At 47.0% G+C, this 13,432-nt stretch overlaps 2 protein-coding genes across 2 annotated transcripts in view; one reads left to right on the forward strand and one right to left on the reverse strand.

Moving 5' to 3' along the window:
- Positions 1-282: 282 nt before the first annotated feature.
- LOC137912755 (WD repeat, SAM and U-box domain-containing protein 1-like) lies at positions 283-6,642 on the forward strand. Its single transcript, XM_068756892.1, has 9 exons — positions 283-680; positions 846-1,033; positions 1,671-1,757; positions 2,767-2,860; positions 3,261-3,294; positions 3,394-3,434; positions 3,735-3,841; positions 4,287-4,316; positions 6,554-6,642. The coding sequence occupies exons 1-9, from the start codon at positions 283-285 to the stop codon at positions 6,595-6,597; spliced, it is 1,023 nt and encodes a 340-aa protein (XP_068612993.1). The 3' UTR covers positions 6,598-6,642.
- A 3,794-nt stretch (positions 6,643-10,436) lies between these two features.
- LOC137912750 (protein TANC1-like) overlaps positions 10,437-13,432 on the reverse strand; it is an 87,485-nt gene continuing 84,489 nt past the window's right edge. Inside the window, exons 24-26 of the mRNA XM_068756886.1 lie at positions 12,667-12,813; positions 12,030-12,130; positions 10,437-11,925 (exon numbers count right to left, since the gene is read on the reverse strand). Coding sequence (XP_068612987.1) covers positions 10,437-11,925; positions 12,030-12,130; positions 12,667-12,813 — 1,737 coding nt within the window. The remainder of the gene's footprint in view (positions 11,926-12,029; positions 12,131-12,666; positions 12,814-13,432) is intronic.

A 13,432-nucleotide genomic window follows, 5' to 3' on the forward strand; every position in this document is an offset into this window, starting at 1 on the left:
AGACAATAAAGTAACGCAGTCACATTTCGGAAACGTTCATTCTGTCGCTTCTTCTATGACCTTTGTGCAGCTCTCGATAAATTGGCGTCACGTGACTGATAAAACGAACTTTACAGCTGAGCTGGACCGGAAGCGCCGCTGCCGAACTGCAGCTCGTTTTCGCTCGTTTTCTCTCGTTTTCGCTCGTTTTCTCTCGTTTTCTCTCGGCGCCCTGATTCCGGACGTTCCGCGCCACCTTGCGAGGAACCTTTTCCCAGCATTTATTTCGGTTCTTTTATGATTATGGCGTCGCACGCCGCCACCCTGGCGCACCACTCCGACGAGGTGAGCTGCTGCGCCTTCTCCCCGTCTCTCCTCGCCACCGCCTCCGGTGATAAAACCATCCGGGTGTACCGCGCAGCGGACTTCTCGCAGCTCCCGTTCTCCCCCCTCTCCGGTCACGGCTACGGAGTCCGTTGCTGCTGCTTCAGCCCGAGCGGCGGCGTCCTGCTCAGCTGCTCCGCGGACGGACGCGCCATCCTGTGGAGCTCGGAGACCGGAGCGGTGGTGGCGACGCTGGAGCACCCGCAGCGCAGCGCGCTCCGGGTCTGCGCGTTCGCGCCGGACTCCTCGTTCCTCCTGGCTGGAGCCAGCGACGGCTCCGTGGCGCTCTGGAGCGCCTCCTGTCGGACACTGCACAGGTACTGCTGCATCAAACGTGAATAGATGGCAGTTATAGATGTATAAAAACCTCCTCCTTGTCATTAAAATGACTTTTTAATAAAGCCGAGGTGCAGCTTTTCTACATAATTAGCATATTCCCAGTCCTCCGGGTCATGAGTCGTAAAGCTCCCGTGTGTTTACAGGTGCAGCGCCGCCGGCGAGGCCAGCATCGTGGCCTGCAGCTTCTCTCCCTGCAGCCAGATGTTTGTGAGCGGCTGCAGCGGTGGAGATCTCCGCCTCTGGGATACAGATGTTAACCTCCTGCACGCCGAGAAGGACGCCCACGACCTGGGAGTCACCTGCTGCAGCTTCGCACGCCAGTTTGACGTTGGTGAGTTTCCACTTATTCATGTTTTCCTCGGGCTGGACATGCAGACAGTTTGATTGTGATGCTTTGACACGTTGGCTTTTGCGTTTTCCCTCGAACATCAACATATTAGAGTCTCAGTCGTTTGCTGCTAATCAGGAATGGTTTTTGTTTTATTACTCAGATTATTAATTGGCAAGTTAAATTCTAGACAATTGGTGTTTTTGGGGGTGCAAACAGCAAAAACAATTTGAGACATGGGATCAGAATTTAGTTTTTCCTTTTATATTTTATGACCTTCTTGAATGAAATAATTCTAATCTTTAAAAAGTTTGTGGATTTACAGACTGATAATGAAAATAAGTTGGAGAAATGGAGATATCATCAATGGATCACACGAATCACTGGACATTTGTCTTTGGAGTTGTTTCTTCATCAGCGATGAAACATTTTCCAACAATCTATTCTGATTCAAGGAGAACGAATCCTTTAATTTGTGACAACAGCTCCTGTTATCAGCATCACTGGCACGTCATTCATCATTCTGCCATTGAATCATAATTATCCGTCTTTGGTCCGACTCTTGTCCAGACGTGCCGTTTCCGTGCCTCCCATGTTTCACACGCATTCAGAGGAGGATGTCTCTGTCTCTGTTCTGCAGACGGCAGCTGTGTGGAGTTTCGACTCGCCTCCTGTGGCCAGGACAGCCATCTTAAAGTATGGATTGTTTCCCAGCATGGAGGAGCAGGTAGGTCAGTGTGTGAGAGACAGAACCTGCTGACTGACTCTCTGCAGAATAAAGGCGTTCTATTAGTGTGAGGAATAATCTCATTGATGATGGATCGCTGGAGGGATCAGCCGCTCGGATACGACGCCGACGGCAGAACGAGGATGTTTCATGTATGCTTGCAGGTCCTGTTGCCTTCATACAGTTGGTGTGTGAGCATGTCATGTTGTTAGTGCCTAAGATGCGTTACCGTGGTAACAGCAGTTTCTGGGGAGAATGGGACGTGCTCCACGTGCTGACCCGCTGCACCCCGTGGGGATTAGTCGTCTCCGAGCTGCTTGTTGAAGGACGCAGGACAATGTCGGTCCTCGTTTCATTTCCTTAAAGCAGCGTTTTTCATATACGCTTGCCTTTATCATCTTTTTTAAAGAGGATTGCATCCATCGCCTTCACTTTATAATGAGAAAGGAAGTCAGTTCTCGATTCAGAGAAGCTAATGGGCATTTGGAAGTCTGAATCTCTGCATGCATCTATTTTCTGTCCTTGCCTCCTGATCTGAGCTGGTTCCTGTTTTCAGAGTTTATTCTCGGTCTCTTTGAGAGCTGGCACCTCCCGCTCTCTTCCACCCAGCAGTTCATGTTAATGTCTCTCGATCACATTTGTTTTATGTTGATGTTTAAAGCATTCATTAAAACATTGTCCCCGAACCCCATTATACTCTTCTTTGATATTAAATCCTGAGTATGCATGTGAATAACATATTAGCCCCCCCGTAGCGCGTGGAAACGCCACAATGAAGCGCAGCTCGAGACTCCAGCGTTTACGTCACGCTGAGAGCGTCTCAGGATTATAACAAGTCGGGCAGTTCAATGACTGTCTTCACTTCACTTCCATTGACTTGTCCCTCGGAGGGTCGTTTTACAGCAGCCATCCATGCATTCAGGTCTACATTTGCTGATTGATGGACAAATTGACCCCAGAAAGTCTCTGTTCTCTTGTGAACGGCCATTTCCTGGTGTTTGATTCCCAGCCTGTGTCATGAGGCTTCTTCACACTCTCACCAGCCAATCAGCTCCAGTTCTGTGCTGTGCCTTCTCAGCTGATGGAGAGCTGCTCCTCTCAGGGTAAGACGCACAGAACACCTCCTCCTGCCTCCTCCTATGTGAGCAGCATTAATTATCACCTCCTGCTTCTGGCAACTCTTTTTGTCTCGCAGGCTCCTGTTTGGGAGAAGAAGTCACATTATTGTCCTTTTAAATTACCTGTTAATTTCCTACAAATCCGGTTTAATTATTCCGTCCTTTGTGTTTGAAGTCCTGCGTCTTTCAGTCTTTTGCCTTTTGCCACAGGAGGGTTGTCTAAAAGTGTTCTGTCTAAATCTGTGTTCTGCTTTCGGGAGACACATTTGTGGTTGTTTGTTTGACACAAATCCATTTTCGTTATTTTCCATTATTCTCTGATGCTAATTCACATGCATATTATGCAAATGAGACTGACTTGTTTTATCCTCAAATGATTCAACAGTTCAATGGATAAAAGTGTTGCGATTTATGACGCGGTAAGTCAAGCACTAATAAATGTTTATTCAAGCTTTGCTTTAGTTGAGTGTGACACTCTAGAAAATAAAGGTTCCCGTTTTGTCCGCGTCTGCTTACAGCACTCTGGGACCCTGCGTGACACGTTGAAGCAGCACGACAGGTAAACTGACCCGACCCCCCGCTGAGATGCCGTCTCTGCAGCTGTCAGGCAAACGGCAGAGGAGGAGTCCCGGCGCTTGATTAGTAAGAACTGGCAGCGTATTCTCCAGCTCCACTTTCCAGTCGGCCATTGAAGTGGAACCGCAGACGGACACCAGCAGAGTGCTGTGAAGTGCCTGAAAGGATTTAAGACTGGACTTTTCCCTTAATTTCGTCTTGTATTTATCAGGGTAGCGGGAACCTGACTTGTGCCAGTTTTTGTTTACTGCCTTCGCATTTCTGCTCCTCTTCATCCCTGCAGGTATGTGACTGCTGTCGCTCTTTCTCCCAACATGCCGTGGATTGCAACTGGCTCCACGGATAGAACTGTAAATGTGTGGAGAATGCAAGACGGAGTCGGCACAGCTGGTAAATATTTCGGGAATTGTTGCGGTCGGCGCCGGAGAATAAGCGATTGCTCCTCTTTTTAAACGCATTGTTAGCGGCGGTTCAAAGCCCAGAAGCCATTTAGAACCAAAGCCTCCCAATGGAGTGTTTTGGAATTGTGATTGATGTTTATTGGTGCAGCGGCGTAAACTAGCGCTGAGCCTAAGAGAGCTGCTGTTATGGAGGTGAATCCTCTCAAAACGTCCCAACCCAATTCCAAGGAAAACATTTGGAATGCTTAATGAAGAGGTAATCATCAGACGTCTGGAGGCCGGGAAGCTTCATGAGAGCAGCTCTTAAAGCTCCGTGGTTTTAATCCTCTTCCTCCTCTTCCTCCTCCTCCTCTCTGTGTGCCTGTTCCTTTAATCTTTCCATTTCTTTCTTTTCATACCTTTCAATCATTCTCTTTTATGTTTTTTCCCTGCAGCAGCTGATCTAAGAGACGCCGTGTGCCAAGGTGAATAAACGCATCACTCACACTCAGGAATCTTCAGTTGATCTTTGAGCTGTTTTATGTCAGGAGTCAGAAATGTCATGTTTTAATCTACTGAAGATATCTTTGTGTAGTCGGTGCTGTAGCTTGTAGCATGTAGCATGCTGTCGAAAGCCCTTGTGTTTTTGTTTGTCTGGTGTTCATGCTGCATGCTCTGTCGTGTGAACAAAATAAGAAGCTGCTGAAAAATGAGACCAAATAGATTGAGTCTGTCTTTAAAAGATAAAATACCATTACTCTTCATTTCCTAAACCGAGACCAGCGATTTGTCCTCAACATTGTCCCTTGTCCATTCACACTTTAACTTTAATGAGTCAGTTTAATTTGTAACCAGTGTTGGTGTGATAATGCGACTCAGCCCTTCGTCACGCAGCCTAAACCAGAATCTCCTGCAGGACAGTCCTAAACGAAAGAGTGAATGGAGCTGAACGGATAGAATAATGATTTCCACATTGAGTTACTTGTTTGTATTTTTCGTACTTTATCTGTTTATTACCTCTTAGCAAAGCACAAGACTTGGAAAGTGACATGAAAAGATACTAATGGTGGAAAATCAGCTAAAATGGTGCACAACAGAATAAAAGCTGCTCAACAGACTTTGATAAACAGTCGTGCCAAACTAGTGTTAATCTTTGTTTGTGCCAGTAGCATCTCGTGTTTCTTTACGAAGCACCTCAATGTTTACGTTTCCTTTATTTTATTCCTTTAAATAATGAGAGAAAAAAATCTGATAATCCATGTTGCACTGAAAACCTCAGTGAATAATTGTATTTAGTTTATTAATCCAAGTCTTCCTGGTTTTTATCCTCCCTGCTGGTATCATCTCATTATATTGTGTAACAATAACCCATGTTGGAGTTTGACCTTTTTGGGTTCGCTTTGCTGAGTATAATCGAGTCACTCTTTGGATCAGAGTCTTAAAGCAGCCAGTGGCATTCCTCGTATATGATGTAATATAACAGCAGTAAAGGAATTGACAGTAAATCCCACTTCCTGCTGCTCCTTGATGCGACGCATGTCCGACCCCGAGCGTCTGTTTTCCGTGTTCTGTATGGAGAACGGTTCTCATCATTACCACAGAATGAGAACAGGCGGACTGGCAGATCGGCACGTTTCCTGTCCTTTCTGCGCTGTTCAACAAATAACTCAGCCATGCTTGCAGTTTATGCAAATATGTGCATGTTGCATAGACACACACTCAATAAATTAGATTCCAGTGAACTTCGCTTGATGAAATATTCATGAATCTTTGAATAAGGAAAAAAATAAGTTCCTCTCAGATATAATTCGGTGCATCTCCGTGGAGACAACCTCATTCTGCAGTTTTGTTGTGGCGTCTCATCAAATTATCAATCTAAATGTAAAGTGAACATTCTAACGTCCAAGGGGAACTTATGAAAATCATGAGCCCGAAACAAGTGCAGTTGTTCTATTTACGATTAGTTTATTACCTCCGGCGAGGCGAGGCGGAGGCTACGTAATCGCCGGCGTTTGTCTGTCTGTCCGTCCATCTGTTAGCATGATAGCTAAATATGTTTTAGACGGATCTGGATGAAATTTTCAGAAAATGATGGGAATGTTACCAGGAACAGTTGATTTCATGTTGATGGTGATCCAGAAGAGCTCCTGGATTCTGGATCGCTTTGAAATGTTCATTAACATTGCAGTCGATGGAGCTTCAATATTTGTTCCTCAATATCTCGGTTGATTATTGACGATGTTTATGGAATTTCACACGGTCATGTAGGGTGGGGGCCTCTAACTCACCACAGAATTCCATCTGGATCGGATCCAGAATGGTGAAAAATATTTCATCTCAACATTGAAAACTCCATTTACAGATTTAAAAGTCTGTTAAAAATACACATAAACTCCGATTAACTTTTAAATTGTTTATTTATATAGCGCCAGATCAAAATGGAAAGTTATCTGAAGGCACCATCCACCATGAGTCTTAGGTTCTGTCCAAGGTTTCTGCCTGTTAAAGGGAAGTCTTTCCTTGCCTCTGTTGCCAAAGTGCTTGCTCTTGTGGGTCAAGTTGGGTTCTGTCTTTCCCTCTACTCCTCTAAAGTGCCTTGAGATGACTTTCTGTTGTGATCTGCCGCTATATAAATAGAATAGAATTGAATTCCTCAGGTATCTTCTGTTCTTTGTTTTTGCTGACCTCCTCTCAGACTTCGATCCATTGTATTTCCTCACAGAGCAGGACTCTCTGAACTGGCTTCATGGCCCCTCACATCATTAGGCACAAGTGTGATCAATTTTGAGTCGTTGTGTTCAACCAGTGACGGCAGTGCTTTGATTGTGTTTGACCTTCGCCACCATTATGCACCACAGGTGCATCGTAATGAAAATGTGTTGACAAGTTGTGTCTAAACGGGTGAAGAGTGCCAAGAGAGTGACGGATTCAGTCAGTGGGTCCCGGCAACGGAGCATTTGGTTCAGACAATAGGGTTTAATGTTTTAACAATTTAGAAAAACTGTAAGAGCAAAAATAAGTTTGCTTTTATTATCATGCATCTTTTGGAGACATACTTGGATTTTAAAAAAAAACTGATTTTACGTAAGAAAGAGGTTTTGACAGAAAGTTTCTGTTGGAGGGTTCATTACTGAGATCGCTCTCACTGCCTTCCCTTCAGCCAGAAAGGAAAATCACATCTGCTATAATCATCTCAACCATTAAAATGTGATGGAAGGCTTGTTGTTGTATGAGACTCAAACAGATATTTTAGTATTTGCTCATTTTTAAAGCCATAAGAGGAGGGCGAAGGTGATGGAGTGTGACAAGTTGGAATTATCTCCTAAGAGTTTATGAATGCAGGACAGACGATGTCACTGCAGCTGTTCTCATTCACGTCTGTCTGACCTGCTCCTCCACTTTATGCATATCTGTGCATCGAACAGCCTTTGTTGCAGCTGACGACATGTTCAGAGGGCAGAGCCCTGCAGCTGAGTGAACAGAGAGTATCCTCTCTATTGTACTGGAGAATAAAAACAGCAGATAAAGACAAGTTCTAAGGCTGAACCAAAGTCTCCAGGGCAGAGACACCAGAGTTGTGTCTGAGCTCATCCAGCGGTTGCATCACTGATACCAGAGTGGATGAACGTGAACACATACACGTCTGAGTTGTTTAACGTGGAGTCTGAATATTGTGACGGCTGCTCAGCGTCTCTTGGCCTCCGCGGTCGTCTCCTGAGGAGAGTCGATGCCCTGAAGACGGAGCCGAGCTGCTCGGAGGCACCGGACGAGTTCCTGTGTCCAATCAGCAGAGAGCTGATGAAGGATCCGGTCATCGCTGCAGGTTAAAACCCAAACCCGAATCATTCTCTCCAGCACCAGCATCATCTAAGATGTCTATACGTCTACCCCACAGATGGGTATTCCTACGAGCGCGTCTCCATCGAGAGCTGGATCAGGGGCAAAAACAAGAGCAGTCCGATGACAAATCTGCCTCTGGCGATGACGCTTCTGACCCCCAACAGAGCTCTGAAGATGGCCATCTCACGCTGGAGGTCAAACCAGTAGATCTCAGCTCATTTTAGTCATTCCGTCTTTAAACGGGTTCGCTCGGGGCACTGACATCCGAAAATCCGTCAACTGGTATGTGGTTAAGTCCTGATTAGTAAAATATAAAATGACACTTCCGTTTACTAATGCAGAGTTCGTTAGGAATGAAACAAATCGCTGAGCTTTTTGTGTTTATGGCAATGTGCAACATTCCAAAAAGGCTTTCCTTCAGCTAAAGAAGTCTCGTGCATTGAAGATAACTTTTGAATTGAAGTGAATAACACAGTATTTTTCTGACAAATGGAAAAAGAATCTATAATAAATGAAACTATATTTATAAAATAAAGTGGTGATTTTACAAGAACAAACCTCAGACTTCAAGAAGAGAATGAAAGAATATTATCCTGAATTTAAGTATCTGAGGAAATGTCTTTGCCCAGATTCCACAGCTCAGAGATGATCTTATATTATACCTGTAATGTGAGAACAAATTATACATCAGATGTAATGCAAGATTTACATTAAGGAAACATTGAGGCTGTTCAATCACATCACAGTATCACAATCAGATTTATCTTATTGGGTAAATGTGATTTTAATATCAATGTTTTTTTGTCGTCATCATCCTGTAATTTCTATTTGTGTTCCCGATGGCCGCCGATCAGTGAAAGCTTCTCAGTCTAATGTCGACCGTTTACAGCTCTGTTCATGTGACGATTAAAATGTTTAAGAAGAAACTCAGCAGATCCGGTTTGTTTGTCCTCAGTGGGTCTTTATTTCTGTCTCCCCTGGTGGCAGTAATGTTATATTACAGTATGTGATCACAGCTAATAAAGCTCACAATACTGAAACCATGGCAACAGTTGCATTTAACGTACATAGTAAAATAGAGCTGATGGCGTTGGGCCACAAAACCATTTCTGTTTTTATAGACTTTTTTTTTTAAACTCTTAATATAAACTGCAATTATAGCATGCACCTAAACGCAACGTTATTGAGAATCATAAAATGTCTTAGTAGCTGTGCAAAAATAACTATATAAAATATATTGCTTTTACAATTAACCAAGCCATTGGCACCGTAAATAAATTAAACTAGACAGCAACAACAAGCTGAATGTTACTGGTGACTTATAGAATGTACAAACTCCTCTTTAGAACCTTTAACACCATCTGAACGGCTTTCTGCATTCTGAACTCGGCAGCACACTTAACATAGACCTTCACTGAAAAGATGGAAGAGTACATATTTATATTATATACACAACATCCTTCGTAAAATATACGAAGTCCTAAACATTTGTCACACCTTCGTTGAGGACGTTATCTTCCTCATCCTCCTCGCTCGGCACCATGGACGCCCTGAAACCTCTCCAAACTGTAATTACATTATGCTATAACCAAGTATGTTCTTTAAGCACTGGAGCGGCCGGAGCGTGTATAAAGTGCTTACTACTGTCATTAATGAAGACCGTACAAGACGAGTCCGTTACGTCTTTCAGTGCGATGTCTCCAGCTTGGCTGAAAGACGGGGGACATGTTGCCGTGTCAGAGCAGCCGACGGCCACGAGCAACAGGCTGGCAGGAGAAACAGGCCGCCTGTGGTCTGACTGTACACAGGAAACAGGCTGGGAGGAAAAACAGGCTGCCTGCTGTCTGACTACACAGGAAACAGGCTGGGAGGAGAAACAGGCCGCCTGCTGTCTGACTGTACACAGGAAACAGGCCGCCTGTGGTCTGACTGTACACAGGAAACAGGCCGCCTGTGGTCTGACTGTACACAGGAAACAGGCCGCCTGTGGTCTGACTACACAAAAAACAGGCCGCCTGTGGTCTGACTACACAGGAAACAGGCCGCCTGCTGTCTGACTGTACACAGGAAACAGGCCGCCTGTGGTCTGACTGTACACAGGAAACGGGCTGCCTGTGGTCTGACTACACAGGAAACAGGCCGCCTGCTGTCTGACTGTACACAGGAAACAGGCCGCCTGCTGTCTGACTGTACACAGGAAACAGGCCGCCTGTGGTCTGACTGTACACAGGAAACGGGCTGCCTGTGGTCTGACTGTACACAGGAAACGGGCTGCCTGTGGTCTGACTGTACACAGGAAACGGGCTGCCTGTGGTCTGACTGTACACAGGAAACGGGCTGCCTGCTGTCTGACTGTACACAGGAAACAGGCTGCCTGTGGTCTGACTGTACACAGGAAACAGGCCGCCTGTGGTCTGACTGTACACAGGAAACAGGCCGCCTGCTGTCTGACTGTACACAGGAAACGGGCTGCCTGCTGTCTGACTGTACACAGGAAACGGGCCGCCTGCTGTCTGACTGTACACAGGAAACGGGCTGCCTGCTGTCTGACTGTACACAGGAAACGGGCTGCCTGCTGTCTGACTGTACACAGGAAACGGGCTGCCTGCTGTCTGACTGTACACAGGAAACGGGCTGCCTGCTGTCTGACTGTACACAGGAAACGGGCTGCTTGCACATTCTTCTTCTTCCAAGGCCAAAGTGTGAGACGTTCCTACGTTCAGTGGTCGGTCTGAAGCTCCCTCTCACGCCGTACGAGAGCGTCTCTAAACGTTGGACTCTATAAAGGACCGCTTTGGTTTCATTGAGGTGACATGGAGGGCGGGGCTCTTCTCCCGGGTCAGGCCAGGCTGCTTGGGCTTACTGTCCATGAACGCATGTGGCATCGCCAGTGCTGGCTTGGACTCTTTGTAACAGTTGACGGCCTGGCAGAACTTCTCGGTGAATTCCTTGCTGTACATACCGTTCTGTAAACTACTTGTTGCCATGGCAGCTTGAGGCGGTGGAGGCTTGTGCTGCTCCTGGTACGTGCTCAAGGTTTTGGCATAAGGCTGTTCACAATCGATGCCCTTTGCCGGCTGGTTCAGCCAGCAGCTCCGGCTGCTCTGATGACTCGGCAGTATCTGGTGCTGCTGTGGTGGAGCTGGCTGCTGGAAGCGTGCCGTCTTGTCGGTTACGCCCATGAAGGGTCTGGGCTTGTAATCGACCTGCTTTGCTTTGTCGGAGATCTTGGTCCGGACATCAGGCCCAAGTTTGCCGCTGTCTGACAAACTGCTGCTGGATGCCAGGCTGCTGGTGGAGCTGGACACTCGCATGCTGCTGGTGCTGCCTCCTCCCTGGGGGCCTTCCTTTGCTGGGTCAGGCTGGTTCTCTTGGGTTCCTGGACCAGAGCAGGCTAACCCATTCGGGGAGGACGCAGCCTGGGCAGATGAGCGCTCTTGCCCCAGACCCTTGGAGCTGCTGCAGGATAAATAGCAAGCCTGCGAGGAGTGGACGCTCTCGATTTCAAAGCTGTGACCCGTAGAGGTGGAGGCAGCCGCCGGCGACACGCGGTTTGCGTATACAGACCCATCGGCGGGGACAGGGAGGGGACTGATGTCGATGCCTGGGCCGGGCTTCAGCATGCTGGACATGTGCCGGCTTGGCAAAGGACTGGAGGGGGCGTACTGAGACTTGGCCCCTGCTGCACGGCACCCCATGGAGCTCATATGCTGGTTGGTCTTCACGATCTGAGCCTGCTTTGTCGGCTGAAGGACCGATCCCTGTTGGGCCAGTGCTTCCCGGTGTTCCCGAGGGTAGCGGTGGGGGGGAGGCTTGCTGGAAGCTGGCGGTGAGCTGGGGGACTGACTCTGACGTCCCACGTTGCTGCTGCTGGGCTCAGAGGGTAAGAATCTATTATAAGAGTACCTGTTCTGCGTCCAGCAGGCTTCAGCCTTCCTGTCGTGTAACACGGCCTCCTCCTGCTCCTCTTCTTCCTCCTCCTCCTCTTCTAAGATGTCTCTTTGCCCTTCCATGCTCCTGGTTCGACTGTGCTCAGAAGCGTCTAGCTGCCCTTCATCTTGCTCTGGGTCAGACTCGTGGCTTCCTGACATCTGGTAGCAAGCCGCTGCAGCCCCAGCCAGGCCCCCTTTAGCCTGGGCGCGCTGCATCTGTTTGCACTCGTCCTCCACGCGGACCAGCAGGCGACGGATTTCCCTGTTATTCGGGCACAGCTTGGCCGCTTCGTGCAGGTCAGCCAGGGCTGCCATAAACTGCCTGGAAGTGATGTGAGACACGGAGTCGTCAGATCCAAACATATGAGAACAACAACAATAACAAACAGCCATAGAAGCTGGTCAGAAATTTAGCGGATAGTTTACCTGCTGCTTCTTTTCGCTCTCGCTCGGGCATAGTAGGCCTCGTAGGACTTGGGCTTCAGCTCCAGTGCTTTTGTTGCAAACTCCTCAGCCATTCCAAAATCCTACAAAAGGAGGAAAATATTCGGTGAGCCTGCACTTTTTTCATCCTTGTGTTCTGTTGTTCCCATAAAGCATTTCCAAACTAAGAAACAGCTGAGGGGCTTCCCTTGTGTTACTGTAGAAACACACACAGACAGACCTGCAGTAATGTGTTTGCAGCCTGCGGCATGTAATCACATCAACATCTGGTTCCCTACAGTAGTACTGTAGTACTACTTTATAGTAGTACATTTAGTCATGTGGGAAAAACCTTGTTTGAGTTTTTCTACAGAAATATTGCAGAATTTTAAAACCCTTTCCTTTTGTTTGAAAGTTCTTTTTTAGCGACAGAAAGACAGGCTGGATCTGAAGTTTCTATCCACAATAAGAGCGAGTCCACGCGTAGCATGGCTCCCTTAGCATCGGAAAGCTAACAGTCTGTTCCTGCTGCAATCTGAACACATGATGCAGCCGCTTTCACAGATTTATGTTTCTGTTGATACCACTCTAAACCAATGAGAACTCTTTCTATTCTTCATGAAGGAAGGGAGTGTCTTACATTGGTTTTTCTGCGACAGCGGGAGAGGTTGAGGTACAGAGAGACCCTCAGGTCTTTAAAAGCCTTCAGGTCATCTCCGAAGCCTTCTCGGGGAAACTTCCTCAGGGCGTACTGGTATCTCTGGGCAGCCTCTTTCATCTTCCCTTTCTGGAGGACACACAAAGACAAACAGTGAGGAAGAGGACTGAAGCAGGATGGGAATGTGGGGTGGGGGGACTGGGGGCAAGTCATTCACCAGATTCTGCAACAATAGCTGCTCCCGTTCTCATCAATCATACATAACACACACAAGCAAACACAAATAACACACACACACACAATTGTTTTCCTTCTACCACAAAACTCAGTCTGTTAAATGTCATGCATCAATCTTTGCTCCTTTGCCAAGCGGTGCAGAACAAACCTCTATTCATGTTCTGAAACCTCAGCAAAAAGAAGGCAAGTCCAAAGCGTGGAACCTCGGTTCTCGGACGACTCGGTTTTCAACCCAAAAAGTTTAAAATGCTTCGGAAGTCGAGTTGGAACCGGAGTGGAACCGGAGTGGAGGCGGAGCAAAGAAACGCGAACGACGGCGGCGTCTACCTCAGTTTGAGTCGACCTGCATAGCAGAACTCTTTTGCTTCGTGTCGTATTTTTTTGCTTTGTTCTCTTTAGCCCTTAATCATGGATCCAAAGAAAGGCAGCAGAAAAACTGCTGGAGAAGGAAAGAGGAAAGCAGCGAGAACAACTGTTGAACTGAAGAAAGAAATAATCGCCAAATATGAAA

Source organism: Brachionichthys hirsutus, unplaced genomic scaffold (assembly GCF_040956055.1).
Source record: "Brachionichthys hirsutus isolate HB-005 unplaced genomic scaffold, CSIRO-AGI_Bhir_v1 contig_790, whole genome shotgun sequence".
Classification (NCBI taxonomy): Eukaryota; Metazoa; Chordata; class Actinopteri; order Lophiiformes; family Brachionichthyidae; genus Brachionichthys; species Brachionichthys hirsutus.